This window comes from Delphinus delphis, chromosome 13, assembly GCF_949987515.2.
Source record: "Delphinus delphis chromosome 13, mDelDel1.2, whole genome shotgun sequence".
Classification (NCBI taxonomy): Eukaryota; Metazoa; Chordata; class Mammalia; order Artiodactyla; family Delphinidae; genus Delphinus; species Delphinus delphis.
In genome coordinates this window covers 17,414,377-17,437,183 of record NC_082695.1, presented here as the reverse complement: position 1 = coordinate 17,437,183, position 22,807 = coordinate 17,414,377, and the positions used below count along the sequence as shown (strand labels likewise).

The following is a 22,807-nucleotide window of genomic DNA, read 5'->3' as shown; positions in this document are numbered from 1 at the left end:
CAGATCAACTCTTATGTAACTATTGAAGTTGTGGCACTAGAATAGAGATTAGCAGACTTTTTCTGTAAAGGGCCAGACAGTAGATATTTCAGGCTTTGCAAACCAGACAGTGTCTGTTGCACCTCCTCAACTCTGCCATTGTAGTGCAAAAGCAGCTAGAGACAGTACCTAATGAATGGGTATGACTGTTCCATTACAATTTTATTTACAAAAATGGGCGGCAGGCTGGATTTGACCCATAGGCTGTAGCTGGCCAGCCCTGCACTAGAGGATGGTTTTCTTGTTCTTTATCCCAAATCCATGTCTTTGTTTTTAAGGGATCTCAAACCTAGCGTGCTCTTCCAGGAACTTGACAAGGACAGAAAACGGGCTCAGCTGATCCTGCAGTACATCCCGCACGTCATTCCTCACAAAAACGTGAGTTGCACTCAGAGCTGGGGTCCTCCCACCAAGTTCCTGACTGTCCATTTTTGTTATCGCGATTATTAGAAATGAATAAAAACGATCATTCAGTAAACACAGATGCTGACTGGCTCCTATGCTGTTGCAGCTGTTATGCCAGGTGCTGGGGGTGCAGAGATTGAAGACAGTGTGAACTGTCCATTTGGCTAGTGTGGGGTGGATGCTATGGGGATGGATGCCGTGGGCACCCAGGGCAGGGGCTCAGGAGAAGACTCCACAGGTAGTCGGACTGTGCTTGCGGGCCCAAGGTGAGAGAGAATGTGGTGCCAAGCGAGAGCCGGGTGGAGTCAAGAAATGAAGCTGAGGAGGTTCGTAGAAGCTGGAGCAGGAAGGGCCTCGTAACCCAAGGGTGGGAGCGTGGATTTTGTCCAGAGCCATTGGAGAGTTTTTAGCTGTGGAGGCACCTGGTCAGAACTCTGCTTTAGAAAATTCCTTCTGGCCGTCGCCTGAAGGACTGGCGAGAGGCAGGTGTCATGGCCAACTGGCCTGAACTCGGGTGTGCCCACGGGAGTAGAAAGACAATGACATCAAGAGATTCTGAAGGAGGTAGCACCTCCGGGCCTTGAAGAACGATGGCACTCCGGGGGAAGGAGAGGAGGAATTCGGAGCATGCTCAGGTTTCTGACTTGGGGGCCTGGCTGCTCGAGAGGGCCATTCCCAGAGGTGGGGGCACAGGCAGGAGCGGGACTGGGAAGAGCCGGGAGCAGGCGACGTGTCTGTGGCTCCTCGAGGGTCTGGAGTACAGGAGAAAGGACGGGGCTGGAGGTGGACTCGACATGCGGATGGCTTGCGACCTCCTCAGTGCATTCATGCATGAGGCTGAGGTGGTCAGGGAGCCAGCGGGAGTGAGCAGACCGGGGACGGAGGCCAGAGCCCTGCACGGAGAGAGGAGTGATCAGAGGAAGGAAGAAAACCGGGGTGTGTGGCATACAGAGCCACGGGGCGTGAGAGCCTTGGGAAGGGCCAGGTGCTGCGGCAGGGGCTCCCGGGAGATGAGGGGCGTCCCTGGTGTGTCGTGAGCGCTCCAGAAATGTCTGCTCCTTCGGGGGGAGGCTCCTTAGAACCCACAGGTGCCCTTTCCTTTCTCTCCTGACTTACTTAGTCCTCCTCACTGTTCTCTGGTATTGTCTTGACCTTGATGTCATACTTGTGGCTGCCCTTCTTTACTTCCCCTCAAGCAGCGGTTCACAAACATGTGGCCGTTTAAATTCTTACTGCGCCTGAGAGCAGAGCCTCTCAGAAGGCTTAGACAGAACTAAGCCTCTCATGGAGATGACTTAGTCGCGCGCCCTCTATGCGTGAGCCCCTTCAGCGGCATCCCTGCCCCTGCCTCAGATAGAGGATGCGCAGCTTTGCAAAGCAGGCCATTGCATGGCTTCTGTCTTCCCAGTGGTGGAACATCCTTCCTTGTCTTACACAATCTACTTCCCTGTAACTTCTACCCTTTGGTCCTTGAACAGCCACTAAAAGTGGATGGTGTCATCTTCTGCGGTTTGCTTTCTGGGTGGTCTGTTTTCCAAGGGTGGTGCCCTTCCCTTCTCCAGCCAGTCCTCATTTGAAGTGGGTTCCAGCCCTACACCTCGTGGGTCTAGTCCAGGTTGGTGGAATCTGACTTAAAGTGCGGCTCCTCGCCCCGTTCCTGGGTGTCTGACTTCAGCCCTGGCCTACAGCGTCTGCTCTGGAATCTCCACTCTGTGTGTCTGCAGTTAACAAACGGTGCGCTGGGGCACCCCGGTTGCTACAGGATATTTTAATTTTTTGAGGGAAACACAGTGAAATCTGTTGGGCACCGTGTGAAGTACTTGCTTGAGATCACAGCGTCAGCGATAAATTCTGCTCCATTCTTCTTGATGATGTCCTATTTGCTAAGCTGGGTTTTAAAAAAATGAAATTAAAATATTTTAAATTTCAATTTATACGTGTTTTTTAAATACAGCTACTAAGTTCTTAGGACATAAACACTTATTAAGTTGTTAGGACTTAACTGTCTACTAAATGGAACTGTTAGGTATTTCTTTTGACCTAAGATTGCAGTAAGAAATATTACTGAGCCGTTAGGGGTGCTGAGAACAGGAAAGTCTGGGAAGCTCTGGGTTTAGCTGACCTGACTTAAGAGTCCAGGCTGTATGGTAATCCTCACCAAGGGCCGGGTGGGGGGCGCTTAAGATCTACGTCATGAAGATTATGAGCCATTCGTCCTTGGCTCATAAATCTATTGCCTCCCTTGGGAAAATAGGGCCCTTCTTCATCTTCTGGCCCCTGTCCTGCTCCTGTGATGGCACCAGCAGGCCTGGGATAGTGTCTGAGGCTTGGCGTGTTTTCTGTGTCTCGGGCTTCCCCTCTCTCTTCACAGCGTGTGTGCTGTTCTCTTCCGGTGACGTTCTTACTGGGGCATACAGGGGGTGAAAGCCTCTCTCCAGGCCTGCGTTGTCTCTCTCATCTGTTACTGTTATGCCATCTGCCCTAGACACCGAACCTCTCCCTCATTCTTGATCCCACCTGAGTGGGTGGCTTATAGTGCCTTTATTGCTTTCCTTAATATTTTTAAAAGTCTCAGCTCTGCCTGGTTCACACATGCAGCACTTCATCCTCTGCACTCTCTTATGTTGCTTTTACATGTTTATGTGCAGTTCATCTCCTGACTGGTACTTAAGGCCTCCCTCCCTCCCTCCCTCCCTCCCTCTCCCTCTCTCTCTCCCTCTCTCTCTCTCTCTCTCTCTCTCTCTCTCTCTCTCTCTCTCTCTCTCTCTCTCGCTTTGGCCTAGAAGGCCTAGGGCCACGTGTGGTGAGTAGGGGTGGGTAGTGTGGTGGTGTGTGCATGGGCCCTGGTCCCCCGTGCACCAGCTGTGTGGCCTTGCATGACAGTTTCCTCATCTGCAAAGTGGGATGATGATCCTTACTTAGATGTCCACTGTGCTCACTGAGGTCTCCTAGCCCCTTGAGAGCTGGTGAAAGTTACCCCAAACCTTCTTCCCTGCCCCACAGAAATCCAGAGCCCCATCCAGTCTTTCTGCAATTCATGGGAGGCCAGCAATCTTGTGGTCACCTCTGTAGTTCTGCCTCTGTGTCCGCTGTCTCTGCTCCATATAGTATTAACCTTGACAGGAGGCTTATCTTCTGCCTCAAGTTCCACAAGACAGCACCCCTTGTTCAGGTGATCGTGCTAAAGACTTGGGGGTCACGGGAAGCAGTCATGCCACATGGCCCCCCGTGAGTTAAATACCTGTGCTTGTCTCCAGCTCCCCAGCACAGAAGGCAGAGGCGAGAGTCCCCGGCATGTGCATCTCCAGCCACCCTCGCTGTCCTCAGCCCGCGCTCTCCCTTCCGCGTTGCCAAGGAGCCCCGAGAGCTTTTGCTGTTTTTCAGGGCACTTCAGTCCTAGTTTCTAGACTTGTAAACCAGCCACATGGCACCCCTGCACTGACTAGTGCCTCCACTGAGCACATCCCCATCTCAGGAGGTTGTCAGCAGTGGCTTTTGCTGTCACCTTATTTACTTCAGGGAGCTAATAGAATGATCAAATGAAAATGCAGTAGCCTCCCCTCGTGTATAGTTAGCTCTTATTACTACTGTTATTACTAGTGGCTGTTACTACTTGTTACTACCGTTATTACTAGTGGCTGTTATTTTTTGTATTTAACAATGCTCTTGACTTTGGGGAGATTTCCGTTTTTCAGAAAAACAGCTGAGGTTGGAGTTATTCGTTCATTCCGCTGACATGATTTGAGTGCTATTACAGGATGGGGCCAAAGGTCAATGCTCTCCTAAAGGAGCCTGTCAGAATCTTGAGAATGCAAGAGGGTTCTATTTAAATGATACTTGAGAAATATTACTGGTGGGACTGCGATGTGCTTGAGGAGACAGAGGAGGCAGGTAGAAAGGTCAGGGACCTTTATACTGTAGGGTCATTTACACATTTCTGACAGCAAAATATATATATCTTTGAAATGTTTCTGTGTTTTAAATTCATGCTATTGATTTCCTCTAAAGCAGGCACGGCTATATAAAGCACCCTCTGTAATGCGTGCTGCCGCAAGGTTTTTACGGTGGATTATTGACTGAACAAGGAGAATGATTTTTCTCCCAGACTGTTCTTAGCTGGGCTCTGGCTGCAGCCAGACCACTCATTCTGGAACCTTTCCCCTTGGCATGTATTCAGCTATATTTCTAATTCCCAAGAGCATTTGGGGGGAAGTTTACTGTGCTCACAAAACACTTCTAACCTGTAGCACACATCAAAGCATCCCATTCTGGGAGCCTCTCACGTGCTTACATTTCATTAATTTTGTACAGTGTGTTTTAGGGGATCCTCAGTTGTTGACCCCTTTATCGGTCTCACCTTTGCTCATTTCAGAGAGTTCTCCTGTTCCGAAACATGGTGACCAAGGAGAAGGAGAGACTGGGGCTTGTGGAAACCAGCTCTGCCTCCCCTCATGTCACTCACATTACCATCCGCCGGTCCCGGATGTTGGAGGTAAGAAGCCTGTTGCAAAGTGCGCTCTGTAAACCGTAGGGTTTCTAGTGGGTGACCTGTTGCCTCTGAACTGTTCTTATCACTCCTTGATCTAATGACACTGAAGCCAGGGCTGTGGGTGCAGGAAGGGCCTGTTTGTCCTGCCAGCTGCTCTGAGCACTGCTTGATTAAACACGCCCTCAGTTCTGGAGACCCCAGCGCAGCATTTCCCTCCCTTTACCCCACGAGGTGAGAGTGGCCAACACTCTGTGCCTCTGAAATGAGGACAGACATGCTTAGACCTGTGCAGACTCTGTCTGTCCTGGCAGGCGCTTTGCCCAGCCGCCCAGCTGTGAGTGTGGAGGCTGGAGTGCGGGTGTTAAGTTACTGAGCCATCCTGGGAAATACATCGATCACAGAGCTACACGTTCTTTTTGGACATAAACTTAGGAGCTGCACGTGAAGTGGCCCACCTATGCCAAACCCAGCATCCAGGGTTCCTCCCATGCAGCGACTTTGTGTGACTTTGAAATAGGTGCCTGTCCTCAGGACACTGTCCTCCGTATGTCAGGAAGTTGTCGTGATGTGTTGATTTTGCTGGAACAAGACCCTGAACATTGTCATAATAAATGCACGCACCTGCAGCGTCTGCATCGTGCCTGCCACGCGCTCCTCCGGCACTGGGCAGCGTATGTGCGCGTATGGTGACTGAGTCCCGTGTCCCCATTCCCAGGAGCGGCTTGGCTTCGTTGATATGCCCATGCTTGCTCTCTTGCCTTTCATCACACTCCAGCCACAGTTCCTCATCGGCATGTTCTGCAGCGTAGAACAGTCAGGGGATCCCGGACAGCCCGGGGCCGCATCGCCAGCCACCAGCAAACGGCATTGGCAGCAGCCCTTCCTCCGCACACGTTTTCGTTTCTGCCTCGGGGCATTTGTGCTGTGTTTGTCGCTCCTGGAGAACTTGTTTAAGTTCTCTGACCACTGGTGATTGACACTGAAAGCTGCCGGGGAAAGGCAGCAGGTGGTGAACAGATGATTTTGACATTCTCAAAACTAAGGATAAGAACTATAAGTGCCCCCAGGGGCCCTGCCAGTCATGGAGATGAGTAGTGCTCGCTGACAGTGTCTCGGCACGGAGCGTTTTGTTTGCATGCTAAATGAATAGAAATATTCTCCACTTCCACTGCTTGCTCCCGTTTTTCTTGAAGCACAGCCCTTGGACTGACCTCACAAGTGAGTTGATAAATGACAACTGACAACCAGCCTCAGTGTTGGGGCTGGTGGAGAGCACATGCCTCTAAAAGAGGCCACCTGAGTATTGCCTTGTGGAGATTTGGGCTCTATAATGCTCCGGCTTGTTAAGAAAGGACCAAAATTTCGGGTTTTGTGTGAAATCCACAGATCCTTTGTGTTGTGAACTAGTCAGGTTTTGTAAAGTACCTGGAAGGTCAGATAACACCTGTCTGCCTATCAAATTCAACCTGCTGGCCACCAGTTTGCAACCTCTGCTTTGACTCAAAGGAAAAAAGGCCCAGCTGTGTTGTAGGAACTCACTTCTCCAGCACTTCCTTTGTTGGACCCAGATGCACCTTTCCTGTCTCTTAAACTCCTCCATCCCACCGTCCGTCATACCCACTCCCATGTGGCCAGCACAACGGGGAGTCTGGGTGGTGGAAACTGTGGTGTCTCCTGAGAGTGACAGAATCCCCGACACCCTCCTCAAGTGTCACTGGGAGATTTACCAGACACCCGCTTACCCTGGGCCAGCTTGTTTAAACACATCCCTCAGGGACGTCAAAGGAGGGATTTCTGTCTTAGATTTTAGGCAAAGTCCATTTTCCTCTTTACGTTCCATTGGGATAGATCCTGTCATGAAATTGATCACTGGTGTTCGTACTGAATTAGGAAGGAGAGAGGGTCATTGATTCAGTTACCCCAGTTCTCACGATTCAGTGGTTTGGGTATCAGAACTTGAGAGCCCAGTCGCCTTTGCTTGATTAGGACACAAGGGGGCATCAAAAAGCCGATGTTTGACCCATGATATCCTGGGCCTTTATTCTGTCCCCTTGTTTATGGTTTGTACTGAAGGTGAGGCTTGTGTATTAGGCTTCCAGGTGATGGTCCAAAGTCCTGCAGGAAGGCCTCTCCTCACAGGGGTGAACGGGGGCCAGAACACCAGCACTGCAGAACTAGAAGGAGCTGTGGACACACCCTTGCTCATCCCTTTCCCCTCACCCCGTCAAAGGCAGGACTGAGGCCAGAGGAATTCAAGGTCACTCAGGTGTCAGTGACAGAGCTGGGCCTGGAAGCCAGTTCTCCCATTCCCCTTCAGTGTTCTGTGCATCCGCTCTTTGAGATGCAGAAAAGAAGAGGAACGCCCAGTCCCCCTTTCACCTTCCCCTGGGGCACAGATATAGAATTCTCCAGAGAGGGCAGTGGGGTGCAATAGGAAGTATGTCAGAAGAGGTGGGCAGCAGATTCCTCTCTACAGTGTTTCAAGGGGAGGCTAAAGTGGGGCTGACCCAGCAAAACTGAGATTTGAGTCCAGCAAACATTCCTGGAGCGCCTGCCATGAGTTTGACCACTTGCTAAGAGCTTTCACATGGACCATCTCGTTTAATCTGCATGACTCTGACACACCTCCTAACACATGCTAAGGTTAGGGAGCCATCATTTTAAAGCAGAATGGAGGAAGTCCTGCAGGCAGGGGCATGTTAGAATTCTCTCCCCGTCCCCACTCAGTGCCAAGATAATTACCTTACATTTAGGCAGAATGATTGAAATGCTGCAGCAGCTGCCTGGTGACTCCCTGTTTTTCTCTCCTTTTTGTCTAACTTAATGATTTTCATATTTCATGTGCATAAAAAAGTACTTTTCAGGATTGTGCATTCAAAACCGTGTTCTTATTCCTTCAGGTGACTTAGGGGACTTCAGAGGTAGTTTTTTTCCCTGCTCACTAACTTTGGAACCTAACTCCTAAATAAGATGGGTAGCCACCATGGCACAGGCCTTTGCATCAGTAGGTGAGCACAAGGAAAACACGACCGGCAGGAAGGCAGCAAGCGTTCCCCAAAACGGGTCTTGCCATACTGGCCTCATTTGCTTTGTGACAAGGAGCCAGACTGGCAGGTGAGTGGGTGCTGTGGAGATGGCCTGTCTGATGTCAGCAGAGCATCTGAGAGCACTGCACTTGTGCCTGAGGGGAGGAACGTGGGGTGGCCACAATAGGACATGGCAGCTGATGTGTAACCTGTTCTGTGACAGTATCTGAAGACATCGGTTTGACCCTGGTTATGGGGCCTCTCAGGCTGGGCCAAAGTACTCTCCCCTGGGCCCTGTCGTGTTCTAAGCATGGTTTTTTATAATCACTGCTCTGAAATGAAAGCCTAAGCAGCTTGCCCGTCAGCACCCACCTGCCAGGAATACATTTGAGGACAGGCTCTGGAGCCAGGAAGGCCTCGACAGATCAGAATCAAGAGATAGACCGTGCACGATGATTTAGCAGGAGAGCTCCAGAGTCATGTCCTAGCTTTCTGGACAGCGAGACATACCCAGTGGCTGCGTGTCTCAAGGGAGCTGACCGCAAGCCGGAGGTGCTGAGGCCTCTCTTCCCACCGCTTCTGCCCTCCTCCAGGCCCAGCGGCACTCCTGGCACCCATCTCCCTGCTCCCTGCCATCCCTCTGCTTTGCTTCCAACAGAAAAATCTTCCTAAGACAAAAAGCCAGCCATGTGACTCTCTGCCTAAACTCTTCTGTGGCTCCCCAGCGCCCTCAGGATATAACCTGAATTTTCCAGCATGACTCACAGCCTTTCATGATCTGGGGAAAGGTACCAGGAGTTGAGTGGTGGGGGGCTCCTCTGATTTTTCATCTTACAGCTTTCGTCTTGTCTCAGCGTCTTCCGTCCTGTCTGATGACCGAGAGCTTGTCGTGACTCATCTTGTCTGATCTCTCCATCTCCTTGCTCTGCATCCTCCTGAGGGCAGCCTCCCCTTGCCAAAGAGTGGTAAAGTCACATCCCCAGAATGAGTTTTTCTTTTAACAGGCTGTCGTCTAGAAGCAGGTGAAAACTGCTGGCTCTCGTCATGCACCCGTGCGTCCTGACACATTTAGTAATTACACTGGGAATGCTTCCCACAGAGGAGAGGGAGCTTTGAGGAGGGAGCCCTGAATTATGCAGAGGGCCTTGGCTTCCTAATGGGCGGTAATTCTGCCCTTGGCAGGACGGCTACGAGCAACTTCGGCAGCTCTCCCAGCACGCCATGAAGGGCGTCATCCGCGTGAAGTTTGTCAATGACCTCGGGGTGGACGAGGCAGGGATTGATCAAGACGGTGTTTTCAAGGAGTTCTTAGAAGAGATCATCAAGAGGGTGTTTGACCCAGCGCTCAACCTGTTCAAGGTATTTAAAGGGCACGAGAGCGTGGTTGACGGCAGCCAGATTCGAGGTGACAGATGAGAAGTGAAGGCCTTGCTTGTTGCAAGGCATTTAACTTCCCTGTCCCTACCCGTCCTTTTGCCTTGCAGACGACCAGTGGGGACGAGAGACTCTACCCTTCGCCCACGTCCTACATTCATGAGAATTACCTGCAGCTGTTTGAGTTTGTGGGCAAGATGCTGGGGAAAGCTGTGTATGAGGTAGGCACGTTAAGAACCAGTGAACAGGAATGGAAAATAAAATGTTCTAAGTACTGTGGGCTTCGTATACATGTAAGTGATCAGGTACATAGTGGCAACTGCCTGTCACAAGGATAAAGGTGAGGAGAGAGGGACGGGAACCAGCACCAACCGTGTTCTTGTCAGTGAAGCGGGGATAGTAGAGCTACGTTATTGGGTTGCTGCAGGTGGTAAATGAGGTAATACAGGTAAACATCTCCCACGGTGGCTGGCAGCTGGTCACGGGGGAAGTCGGAGCTGCCATCCTCACTGTTATTAGGAGGAAGGGTGTCTGAGCTTCTGCTCCCGGTGTCATGGGGCCGGGGTGGTGTGGCCTTCTGCAGGCTCTGGGCGAGCCCTCCCAGCTCCTGGTCCCTCTCCCCTGAGAGCCCACCAACTGGCAGGACTGCTTCCAGGTGGCGCTTTACCCCCTGCCCTGAGGATCCTGCTCCCCAGGAAGGAAGTAACGCTCCAGCTTCAGCTCATCAGCAGCCTGTCCCTGTGGCCTCACAGTGGACTCCAGAGCCACAGGAGACCAGTCCCTCCCCAGCCTGCCTCACCCCCAGCGGCCGCCACCTGAGCAGTGCTCGTGTCACACCCATCACAAAGCCCAGGGAGGCCAGGATGCCTTCCAGAGGCAAAGAAGCTATAGCGGGCCAGGCTGAGAGAGGAGGTCATGTGGGGTGAACATACTCTCTAGTCCATCATTCTCTCTGCGTAAACAGCCCCGGTCCACGGCCTCAGCCCTTGCTGTGATGATGTCAGGTGCCCCATGTGAGTCCAAGCACCCTCCAGGCCTCCTCCTGCCCTGGACTGGTTGGGTGGCCTGGGCTCATTCTCTGTGTTTCTGTTTCCACATCTGCAAAATGGAGACAATTTCTCAGTTGATTCCTCTTTTTTACAAACAAAACAAAACGAAAAAAACAAAAAAAAAAACCATGAGGCCCTGCCTGGGCATATGCCGTGTTTTTCCTTTGAGCGTGTAGCTGTGATGAGACCCAGGAGAGGCTGGGCCAGCTGAAAAACACCACTTCCTCGCTTTGTAAATGTCCTCCCCCACTTCCTGGGCCTAGTCTCCGTCTCCTCCCTCTCTGGCAATAAGGACCTCCTGGGTCCTGATGAGGAGTGGCCTGTGTTAACTCACTTCACACTTGTCCTCAGGACAGGCCCGTTGTGGGGTTTGATTGGCTCTCCCTTCTCAGTCTCTCCAGCCCGCACACCTCTCTCCACCCAGTACAGTCTGTCTGAAGTTCCTGGCGTTGTGCAAGGGCTTCCGGGCTGTGTCCCTGCCTCCAGGCCACTCCCCACAGGAAGTACCCGTGCGGAGAGCCCTCCCAGGGCTCCCTGCTGCCCTCTGGATAGAAACCAGACTCCAGGAGGCTTATGAGCTCTTCCTGATCTGCCCTGTTTGCCTCCCTGGCCTTCTCGCTCACCCCCTCCTTCACACCCCGTGCTGGGGCCAGACAGACCTGTGTTCCAGCCCTGGAGGGCACCTGTGCGCCTTGTACTAAAGGCCTCCTGCCCAGCTATCCCTTCCTCCTGGAAACTTCCCCCACCTTGTTCGTTTAACCCTTAAAACTGAGGCTCTTCTGGTCCCCGTTTACAGATGATAAAGCCAATGCCCCGTGGTCTAGCAGCAGCGGAGCTGAGGTGCGATCCCTGAGCTGTGCCGCTGCAAAGCCTGGGCCCTTAACCACTATGTGGTAATGTCCCCAGGAGGCGCTCGACTGTGTTTAGGTGGTAGGGATGTATCGCTCTCCAGATTGAAAATTTAGGAAGTCTAGAGATGTCATTGGCGCCCTCGGAGCCCCATCTGCAGCCCGAGCCGCCCTGGATGAGATCACCGAGACGGGCTGCTGGGCAGCAGGTGGCAGCTCCTGTCTCCTCTCTGGCAGGGAATTGTGGTGGACGTGCCCTTTGCATCCTTCTTCCTGAGCCAGCTGCTCGGGCACCACCACAGTGTCTTCTACAGCTCTGTGGATGAACTGCCTTCTCTGGATTCCGAGTTCTATAAAAACCTCACTTCCATTAAGGTCAGTGTGGAAGGTGGCATGGCTTAGCTGAGTGCCGGTGTGAACTCAGCCAAGTGACACCCCGTGGGGTTCAGCTCTACCCCGTCGTCGTGGGGTGGAGTGGGATTTCCTGCTGTGGTGAAGTGGCACACTCCTTAGCCACTGCAGGGCCTCGTGTCCCTGCCTGAGCACTTCCTCCCGGGACTGATGCTCACAGCCTCCTTCCTCCAGGTGACGAGTGGCCTTTTCCTTTGTTTCAAGTTGTACGGCAGCCACAGTGGTAGCTGCCCAAGCCGATGTCATGGGCGGGGAGTGTTAAAACCTTCAAGGATGTAGCACTCCTTGGCCCCTACATTGTCCCTTTCTCTGTTGCTTTAGCGGTACGATGGGGACATTGCTGACTTGGGCCTGACACTGTCATATGATGAGGATGTCATGGGTCAGGTAGGTGGGCCTCTGGCTGAACCTTGTTCCCCCTCCCCACTTTGGCTTCCTAAGACCTGCCCTAGTCTGGGTGTTTTCCCCAGGAGACCCACAGACTGGGGCTGTGTCTGTCTGTCTGTCCACCCTTCTCCTCTGCCTCCCCAGCCCCTTTGCCACCCTGCCAGGAGGGAGGGCGCTCCCCTCCCCTTCCCAGCTGACCTGGCCTTGGCCTGCTCGCCACCCAGAGAGCTCCCACCGAGACCCTGCTCTGCTTCCAGGGCACTTTGGGGTCATTTCTGATGGAAGCTGTGACTCCTACTTTGTACACTGCCTTTCGTTACCATGGTGAGGATTAGCTGTTCCAGAGGATCATGACTGAGACATGGGGAAGGAACCACCTGACAGGGTGTGCCTCTAACAGAGCCCTGTCCTTGCTCCTCCTCGGCATGGAGAGCAGAGCCGGGGAAAAAGACCCTTGAAGTCGTGGCAGCAGAGGGGCTTCCCCCGGACTTTCTCTGTCCTGATTTCCCTTGCTGGGCTCCCAGTCCCTCCATTTGCATCCCCGGACCCCCGCATGAGCCCCAGTGTGCATGTGGTGTTAGGGCCGCTCTGGAGCTCGTAGTACAGGGCCGACTTCCCAGGGCCTCAGCGAGGTCACTCAGTCTCCCTGAGCCACACTTTCCTTATCTCAACAAATACCATTTGCCGAATTAGTCCTTGCTGGGACCAGTGTCACCAGACGCCCTCTAGACCGCACGCCCTGTCCTCCTCCTGAAGAACCACTGAGCACGCTGGCACGTCAGGGCCCTAAGAAGCCCATGAGAAAGAAACCTGCTGTGGTTGTGTTAACCTCAACCTTCCCCAGCTCATTTGGTCACAGAACTCCTCTTTCAGGGAGGGCACACCACCTCACAGAGAGATTCTCCAGATGGTGGTGCACAGATCAGGAGTTCCCTGCAACCTATTGTGGGAAACACCTGGCTGGGCATTCCTAAGGGCCATCCAGCTTTAACATCCTGCGGCGTCAGCCCCGAGATGTTGATAGCAGTGGGACTAGAGGGCACCGTTACTCCTTTCCAGGTCTCTAGAGTTACAGTATATTATGTTAGTAGAATTTCTATTAAAATTAGCTTTGAAATGATGCATTCTTTGATTTTTAGGCGACCACAGGACTTCTTGAAGTTGAGGAAAGCAGTTGATTCTATAGCGTTTTTGAATCTTTAATCAGAGACTTTAATCTTTAATTTTGAGACTTCTTCCCGACATTCTTAATTTTCTGTCCTGACTATAAAAATAATGCAAACTTCTAACCAAAAATTCAGCTACAATAAAAGCATAAAGGTGAAAGTGGAAACCACCTATAGTGCTGGTGCCTGGAGAGGGCCACTGTTAACATGTGGCCTGAGCCTTTTTAGGTTTTTTCTCCCTGGGCACATATATAATTTTTTGCATACCTTGACTGCTGTTATATAATCTGCTCTTTCCCCCCCACCTTTTCAAGAAATATACTTTTTCATCATATTTTTTAATAGCGCCACTGTATTCCAAGGTATGGTTGTACCAGCATTTATTTATCTGTCCTCCTGTGCTCTTCGTTGCTAACACGTTCCCCTCCACAACACCCCGGGGCCTTAATACACACGTTTGTACGAGGATCAGATGGGAAGGAACCTGTCATATTGATCATGCAGGGCCGGCTTGTTGATATTTAAGCCCTGGCTTTTTGTGAAAATGATTGTTCCCAAACATGTCTCATCTTCCTCTGTTGTTATTATGGATGTCGGCATCAGGCCCTTCCATCTTCAGAAGCTTTATTTTCTCATTAGAATTCTCTTGAGTAATTGTTCCCCTTCCTCTCCCCCAGCTTGTTTGCCATGAACTGATTCCTGGAGGGAAGACCATTCCTGTTACAAATGAAAACAAGTGAGTATGGCAATTAGATTTTTAAGGTCACCACTTGAAAAGACTTCATTCTGGCTCTCTGGGCTTACTTTGAGAATTTATTAAGATAAATTGAAGTAGAAAGAGGCCATAAACATCATAATGGAATTTACTGGTTACAGTTCATAGGCCGAAATCGTATTAAATTCGATTTGCAAAATAAGAATTGACAATTTATATTTGCAGTAGCACTTCTAAGGTCAGAGGCACCCAGGCTGTGGTGTTCCTAGAAATTTAATGACGGTTCTAGATGCAGACAGATGGGTTCTGAGCCGGTCGGGCACGAAGTCCTGAACCCAGAGGGCACGGAGGTGGAAAGACTCCTTGGAGGGGCTGATCATTTTAGAATGAGGGTGTGTGGCAGTTGTATAAAACACTGTTCTTGAGAAGACACAGTGATGAAGTCAGATGCAGCAGGCAGGTCCTTGGACGTGGGGAGACCCTGAGGCCCAGCAGCTCTTGTCACAGATAACAGGCTTTTAGGAATCTGTCATCAATGGTCCCTCAAAGCAAAGCCCCTGCATGCATGTCTCCACCCAGCCCTGCACTCACCTAATTAAACGGTAGGACCCGGCTCAAGGGGTAGATATTGGCCCTTTTGTCAGTCTGTCAATCTCCTGCCACTAGGCTCAGCTGAGCATCTGAACTGTTAATCTGAGCATCACTCTCTTCAGTGACAAGCGAGAGCTTAGTCCTACCCGGTGAGTCATTTGGATCAGATGCACCTCACAGCCCAGTGTCCCCAAGCATCGTGTCCCTCTCGGGTCGGATCAGTCAGTCCACGCACTCGGGGAGCTTTTATTTAGACTGTCAGAATAGTCGGGAGAGCAGACCCAATTCTCATCATGATTGAAATACACCCATTTTGACTCTTGGCCACGGGGCCTTAGAGTGACAGAAAGTACAGGGGCCACAGGGTGGGTGGAAGCTGCCTGGGGGTGTCAGAGAGCAGGGTGGGCCCTGAGCCTGCCCACCGTGTGCCTGTAATCATCCCTTCAGAGGATTTCACATGAGAATGCATGTAAAGTACCTTCCAGGATGTCTGGCTCAAAGGAGGCCCTTAATAAATGAGAGCAGTGATCTCACCATCATCAGATATGTTACCCTCGGATGGACCCTGTTTTGCCAGGCATGGCACGGGGACGATGGTAGGAGCCGTATGTACAGCAGCCAGTGGAGGTGGGTTGATACAGCCTGGGTTGGAGTGAGGTTTCTGTCCTGCCTGGAAACCTACGTGGAAAGTCATTTCACTAACTCTTACGTGTTCTTAGCATAAAACCCCAGTGTAAGGGCAAGGACGTTCAGTCCTGCAGACTCTTAAAAGACATCACCAGGACCTGCTCCTGCAGAGATACTTGAGCTTGCACTTCCTGGGTGTTCGATGGGAAAGTCTCCGAGGCTCCCTCCCTCTTTTGGTAAAATGGAACAGTATTAGTCACCTGCTTCAACGAGTACATGAAAGAAATAGCAGTGATAGGAAAAAATCATATTTAAGTATATCAGTGTGCAAGCTTGCCACTGGAAGCTTTTTTTAAATAGGCATATTTTCCAGGTCAGTAACTCAGATCTGAGCATCGTGGGGTAAAACAGATTTATTTGGACTGTACTAATTTGGAATTTTGAGAGTTGCACCTGGGCTGGGCTCACATTCTTTCATCTGAATAAATGGTTTGCTAAGAAATCAGCAATGCTGGCAAGCCTGTGAAAAGGGATTTCACCTGGGCAGAAGCATTGCACTGTGCTGTGCAGCTGCAGATGAACTGCTTGTGTCGGTGAAAGCAGACCTGGAAGACCGGCTGCTGGGAACCATTGTTAGTGCTCCAACTTCCTCATTAAGCCTAATCGTCAGCCAGCTGCGTGTGGTTAAAACTTTCCGCAGCCTTACCTTCTCATGGCCTAGACTCCTTGTCCAGTCTAGCAAGGTTTTGGTTGAAGTTTCAACATGAAACAGTTTTTCTCTGGAGGACTGAACAGTATCTTAATTGGTTTATGTCCAAAAGGATGAAGTTAAATAAAAGTCCCTTTGTCCAAAGAAGGGCCCTCTCCTTAGCTGGAGATGCCTCACTTTGATTCTTGACAGTGAGGTTACCCCAACGTCTGACCCACTGGCTTTCCCGAGGAGTGCATGAGGTGACGCCCTTGACACTAACGCTTTCACAGTGGCACACCGTGGGCCGTTCAGGAGGGCTGTCATCCTCATCGCCGTTGTTCTGGTGAAGTGCTCTGGTGCTATTTGTGTTTTTGTAAAATGGTTCAGAACTGACTGGACTCATCTTTCAGCGCGTCAGCAACTGCCCACCCTGTCCTGTTAATTTCCGTTGTTTTCCCTTGTTGGCAACAGAATTAGCTACATCCATCTGATGGCCCACTTTCGAATGCACACTCAAATCAAGAACCAGACAGCTGCCCTCATTAGTGGATTCCGTTCCATCATCAAACCTGAGTGGACCCGGATGTTCTCGACCCCTGAGCTACAGCGACTCATCTCCGGGGACAATGCTGAGATCGATCTGGAAGATTTAAAGTAAGGAGTGAGTGCAGGGGCAAGGTTGAAATTCTTAGGCCTCCAAGAAAGCAAGCTGCTCCTTTTTTGGGTTCCTTTTGGAGAGTTTTCAGGGTCCTGTCTCCAGATGGACTCCTCTTCCCTGATCTCTGGGTGAGTTGCTTTGGAAGAAAAGCTCAAGCCCTTGTCTGCCTGGAGACTGAGAAGCAGAAGCAGAGCTTGAGGCCCGTGGGGCTCTCCAAAGTCCTAGGAAACAGTGGTGCAGGGTCTCCTGTCAGCTTCTGCTGGGAAACAACAGGGCCTACAATGCAACGCTCCACCCACTGAGCTTCCGGAACCTGGGGTTACTAAGGCACGAACTTCTGGCTTAACAGAAGTTTGTCGTCACCCAGGCTGGCCAGAGTTTGCTGTGCCGCTTGTCTAACTTCCATGCCTGCCTTTGTCTGTAAGCGCCCATCAGAATGTGTGGTTGAGCCCTTGTCTGCATTGTTTTCAGGAAGCACACAGTGTACTACGGTGGTTTCCATGGAAGTCACAGGGTCATTATCTGGCTCTGGGATATCCTGGCCTCTGACTTCACGCCCGACGAGAGAGCCATGTTTCTGAAGGTATTTCATATGTTATCTATACGTGCAGGGGGCCAATTCCAGAAGTTGATTCTCAAGAGAACCAGTTTTTCCAACAGGGCCTCTTGTAGGCATAACAATCTCTGCCAACCTGTTGAGCTGCTTACCCCCCTCTCCTAGAAAGAGGAAAGCCGGTCTCTCCTAACCACGTGGTCGGTGCCCCTCACAGCAGGCATATTTATGTCTCTGGGTGGCCTGTCACCACACCTGCAGTTCCTTGCCCTGTGCCTGCCCTTTTCTGTGGCTGCAGACAGCCCCAGAGCCAGGGGGAAGCCACAGAACTGTTGTACAGGAGAGAATGTGACTGTACTTTCTTTAAATATAGTGATAGCAGAGCCCCAAGGTTCTCCCTGCCCTCCAATCCTCCTCCTGTCCCAGGAGACTGACCACCCCTCCCTCCCTGGACCAGCTCTGGCTGGCAGCGGGCAGCAGGCCTGATCAGCCTGAACTGGGAGGGGCATAGACTCACCTGCGTCTGTTTCCTCACCCTTCAAACGGGTCGAGTCACACAGCACCTGTGGTATGATTAGCTGAGCTCGGGTTCACAGAGGACACAGCACGGTGTGGAAATGCTTCTAAGTAGGATCCGCTGCTGCGTTCTTTATGGTGGAAAATACAGGATATTAGGATAGTAATATATCTTGTCAATACTTCTTGTAAAAACCGTTTCTGAAGCATGACACATAAACTTTTTGGATCGTCTCAGGAATCTCACTACCATTCATGACATTGTTTAAATGGTAATATTTATTTTAAGACCTAAACACTCAGCCTGACACAGAGTTTTGAAGCACAGCTTGGTGTTGTAAGTAGCAGGTCCCTAGATCCCCTGGAGAAGGGAGAGCGTTGGGCTAATGTTGAACTAAAGAAAGCAAACGGTTTCTTAGGATTTCCCTGTGCAGGTTAAGCACTTGGATTTCCAGGTGGGTAGATGCCTCTGTCCAGGCAGGACTAGTCATTTTGGGAAATGACACAGGAGCTACCATCTGGAAAATGCAAGGAATTCCAAGAGTGTAGCAAGGAAGCGAGACTGGCTGCCCACAGGCCCCATTTGGGGCATCCAGTACCTTGGTCTGCCTTCAGCCCCGCTGGCTCCTGAGGCCTGGTTTTTGTTAGCGTGCTGAGAGGAGATTAGGAACCAAGCTCACAGGGGCTGCCCGGCAACCCAGCAGGCCCGCGTGCACATCCTCTGCGTGGCGAAGAAGCCGAGCGGCAAGGCAGGTGCAGAGCGAGCACTCACGCTTGGTGGTGTGCTGCGTGCCCCTGGCCTCGGCCCTCAGCTCAGGCCTCCCCCTGACACGCTTAGCGGGCCCCCCGGCTCCTCCCTCTCCGGTGCTCTTGTCGAGTGGTCTCTCCCTGAGGGCGGCGTCAGCCAGGCCCACTCTGACTCCCGGCCCTGCTTTGTGTTGCAGTTTGTGACCAGCTGCTCCAGGCCCCCGCTCCTGGGATTTGCCTACCTCAAGCCTCCCTTCTCCATCCGCTGTGTGGAAGTGTCGGATGATCAGGTACCGCTGCTGGGGAAGAGCCGGCCCCTCTTGGTGAGGTCTGCTGCACCTACCGGGTGGGGCGCTTGCCCAGTCGTATCCACAGGGCGGGCAGCCAGCCTCCTTGGCCGGGTGAGGAGGTGTCGCGGTTCTCGGGCCAGGAGCACAGGTGGGCCACTTTGGGGCCTCAGCTCTCCTGGAGGTCCCTTCCTCGTTACTCCCTCAGGGAAGAATACCTGCGGGGCATTTTTCGTAGCTGCTGGTACAGGTCTGAGCAGCAGTGTGGGAGAGGGGTTGGAACGTGGGCTCAGGAATTGGACAAGCTCAGGCTTCAACTCCTCCACCTGCCGGCTGTGCACACCTGGGTACGCGGCCTCTTTCCCTCCTCTGCAGAGGGAGAGTGGACGCCCTAGGGGTTATCATGTTCTGTGTGCCACAAGCCTGACCCACAGTGGGTGCTCAGATGGTAGCCGTTGTTATAAGTTTCTCATCCCCACAAAAACCCAGTGGCCTCTGAGTGTAGCTGCCTTCCACGATGCCACCGCCCTCACGCTGATCCCTCCTCTTAGGTGACACTAGACGACCCTCAGCCACCTTACTTAAGGAAGGCTGCCCCAAGTTACGGTCTGTCGCAGGCCGCAGCGCTGGCAAGGTCAGGAAGGAGTTTGTTACCATAACGTTTTTACAGTGTTCCGGCTCTTTGCACGTTGGTTTACCGATGGTTAGCAGTTAAACCAGAGGTCCTGTTTCCAACTGCTGCTTCATGCAGGCTTCCGCCGTGCAGGACCCCAGGAGCCAGGCTTGCTTCTGTGCACCCACCTCTCCAGGCTGGTTGTCCTCCGCAGGGGGCCGGTCCAGCCCTCTCCCCAGGCGCCCCCCAACCTGAGGCTGTGGGATGTGCTTGCAGGACACTGGCGACACCCTGGGCAGCGTCCTGCGTGGCTTCTTTACCATCCGCAAGCGGGAGCCAGGTGGCCGCCTGCCCACCTCCTCCACCTGCTTCAACCTGCTCAAGCTGCCCAACTACAGCAAGAAGAGCGTCCTGCGGGAGAAGCTGCGCTACGCCATCAGCATGAACACGGGCTTCGAGCTCTCCTAGCTCCCAGCCACCCTCAGCCCCAAGAGGCGGCGTTCCCCTGGGAGCACGACTGACGCGCCAGGGCACGGTGGCCCCCAGACCCTCTCTATAGCCATAAGACGTCCCCTGTGGCCTCAAGAACTTTGGATGCACGTGACAAAGCTACCCAGCACTCTCCAGGTGACACTAACAGGAAGGGGGTGTTGAAAATAAACCTCCAGATTCCGCCAGCATTGGTCCTTCTTTCCTACTTTACAGCGGCCTGAAGCCGAGGCCTGTGATGGCAGTGGGGCTTCTCTTTTTGTTAATTTGGTCTTTTCGTGAGTTTCTGTTCCTTAACTTTCTGAGCGAGCCATGCATGAACAAGTCCCAGGAACACCAAGGCTCCGGAGTGGTTTTCAGGGCGTGGGCCTGAATGCATGAAGCCGACCTAACGTGAGATGCGTCCCTTCAGTTTCTGAAAACTCTTTACTCAGGTAAGGCCTCGCCAAGCCTCTATGCACCCTGCAGAGTCTCAGCCTCCGTCCCGTCCGCAGCAGCCTCTCTCCAGATAGCCAGGCCCACCTGCCCCCGGGCAGCAGAGGTGCCTGCTGGTGAGACCACGGAGCACTGGAAGCTCAGGGTGCTGCTCCCACCTCAGAGCCACGAGTTCCACTCGGCGGCGGTCCTCTGCCCATTCTCACCTCAGATGCTCCGGGTCCTCAGCAGCCGGGCTGCCAGGGAGCCCCTTCTGGCTTGCTCCCGTCTTGGGCACTCATGTTGGCATCCCGGGTTTGGGAGAAAAAACCCGTCGTTCCTTAAGAGCAGCTCCGTTTCCAGAAGGCGCTAGCTGTTACTCGAAGCCTGCTGATTCCTGGGGAGGGCGGCTGCCTTTCCCCTGCTTGTTGGCCACACTTGTCGTCTAGTGAGGAACAAACACCAGCTGAAGGTACCTGTCCCATCTGGGCAGTGGCTTTACTCTGTAGATTGTAAAAGTCCCAAGAAACTTGGGTCTTGTTTCCCGTCCTTCCTCAGCACTGGGAACCCGGGAGCCCTTTGCACTGACGGAGGCTCATGAGGCTGAGGAGACTTACGGGCCCTCCGGGTTTTTTGGTTTGGGGTTTTTCACTTTGTTTTCTCTTCCAACCCATTGCACTCTTCTGCCGTCATTCTTCACCTTTATCACGAGAACTGTACTCTAGATCCAGGGAATTGAGGCAGAAGCCATGTTATTGTTCTGTGTGGACAGCCACCCACCTCGCCCACGTCACCACACTCCCGGTGCATCCCCACCAGCCAGATTGAAGCCAGACTAGAGGCCAGGAGCCGGCAGAGGACTCACAGCTCTCTTCCACATAGCAAAACACCTTCCAGAAAGAACCTTCATGTTGGTGGCAAAGCGGGCAGGACCTGTCTCCATGGCCTCTGGCAGAGGGTTTCAGCCAGGTGCCGGCATCCTGCCCAGGCTCACGTTTGGCCATGTTAGAGCCCCAGGCTTCTACAAAACAGAGCACGTGTTTTACCTTGATGGGGAGACGGCAAGGAATTTAAAGACAGATAGGAATTTATTACTCTTATTAAGATTTGTCAGTAATCTCCAATTCTGTGGACTTGCCACTATCTTTAAACACTTGATTCCTTGGGAAATTCCTTTTAAATGTGCGTGTTGTGCTCTGGGCAGGTGGGTACATTTATGCTGGTGCCTAAAAGATTGTCACCCTGCACTAAGAGGTTTGATTCTTATTTCCTAGGGGTCTGCCAGTGTGGGATGCAGAGAGAGTGGGTTCCTAAGCACCAGCATCGACTTTGTTCTTCTGACGAGGGGGGGTAGTTTGTCATTTCATTTAACTTCAACAGCTGGAAGTATTGCACTATCTGAAACCCTGAGTCTGTGCTTTTCTAGGTGGTGTTCACAGACACCTCGATGGCTCTTGATGGCTCTGAAAAGTTGTGGGGTGGAGCTTGTTTTCATAGATAACTTCGGATTAAAACAACAAAAGCTTTATTAAATTTGTACTCAGCACACAGTGGCTTTGTTCTGCTTTTTATGTCGGGAAGGAGCACTTTGCAACCGAGTGCCTGGAGAGCTCAGGATGGGGCATCTGGGGCTTAAAGGGCGTGCAGGCTTCCACAGCGGGAAGAAGACACAGAGGATGATGCAGCAGACAGCCGAGGCTCACTGCCTCACCAGGGTCAACAGTGCTGGACAGTGTGTCACCTTTCAGGTAAAGCTAAAGCCCCCTTAGGCACCCTGCATGCTCCCCATCCTTCTCACGCATTTCCCAGAGGCAGCCACCACCCTGGATTACATGCCTTCCACGGTAACGTAAAATGGTGACAGGTGTTTATTGAAAAAAATCCAGATAATTCAGAAGTGCTCAAAGTAAGATTTTCCAGCTAATCTGGGTGTATTCGGCTTTCCTCCATTACTGAGGGTCGCATTTGCAGGACACGCCAGCCCTGTCTCTTCCTGTTACACAAGACCAGGTTTACACCCAGCAGAAAGCCCATCTCAACCCTGCCAGTCTTTCCAGCTCCTCCCGTGAGTTCTTGCTGCCTCCCCTGGCCTGGGGGCACCTGAGGATCTGAGCATCAGGAGAGAGGTCTTGAAAGCCTGCCAGTTGGGCCACCTGGGCTCCCAAGAGGAATTCGCATATGCCAGGCTCCCTCCCACAGAGCATTTATATCCTGCAAAGGAAAAACATTCTGCAGAGTCCCCCAAATCCATCAGTGGCCTCCAGTGTGGGACACACCCACCTAAAAAACTAAAGCCTTATCCTGTGATATTTTGGCTTTTAATTACAAGTTAGTACTGCAAACAGAAAGTTTGTCTTTATAACTAGGGAAAACAAGTGGAGTGTTTTCCATTACTATTAAAATGAGGACAATTCAATACACTGATAGAACTTGCAGGTGCCTAAGAATATTTAGGTGGAACGCAGTTGGAGGAACACAGGTCAGCACTGTTTCTGACTCCAGCAAAGCCATCAGCCTATGTTTGTGCTGCTGATGTAGCCGATACACGCTGCTAACTGTGAGAGGTACAGACAGGCGGGTTGTCTCTAAAGCCTGGCTAACGTGTAGACCCAGGGCCCCCCTTAGGCTGAAGTCTTATTTCCTGGAAATGTCTTAAATTGATAAGAGCTGGTGGAGAACTGTGGAAAGTGTTCATTCTGTGTCTTTTCCAAG

The 22,807-nt window shown here is 52.0% G+C and overlaps 1 protein-coding gene across 2 annotated transcripts in view; it reads left to right on the top strand.

Annotated features, from left to right (window-relative positions):
- Nucleotides 1-21,641, top strand: part of UBE3B (ubiquitin protein ligase E3B) — a 54,149-nt gene extending 32,508 nt beyond the window's left edge. For both annotated transcript variants that reach the window (XM_060028226.1, XM_060028225.1), the window contains exons 18-28: nucleotides 318-417; nucleotides 4,817-4,936; nucleotides 9,142-9,318; nucleotides 9,444-9,554; nucleotides 11,468-11,605; nucleotides 11,963-12,028; nucleotides 13,872-13,930; nucleotides 16,290-16,472; nucleotides 16,948-17,059; nucleotides 18,490-18,582; nucleotides 19,469-21,641. In XM_060028226.1, the coding sequence (XP_059884209.1) occupies nucleotides 318-417; nucleotides 4,817-4,936; nucleotides 9,142-9,318; nucleotides 9,444-9,554; nucleotides 11,468-11,605; nucleotides 11,963-12,028; nucleotides 13,872-13,930; nucleotides 16,290-16,472; nucleotides 16,948-17,059; nucleotides 18,490-18,582; nucleotides 19,469-19,660 (1,351 nt within the window). In that variant the 3' untranslated portion in view covers nucleotides 19,661-21,641. The remainder of the gene's footprint in view (nucleotides 1-317; nucleotides 418-4,816; nucleotides 4,937-9,141; nucleotides 9,319-9,443; nucleotides 9,555-11,467; nucleotides 11,606-11,962; nucleotides 12,029-13,871; nucleotides 13,931-16,289; nucleotides 16,473-16,947; nucleotides 17,060-18,489; nucleotides 18,583-19,468) is intronic.
- Nucleotides 21,642-22,807: the final 1,166 nt, after the last annotated feature.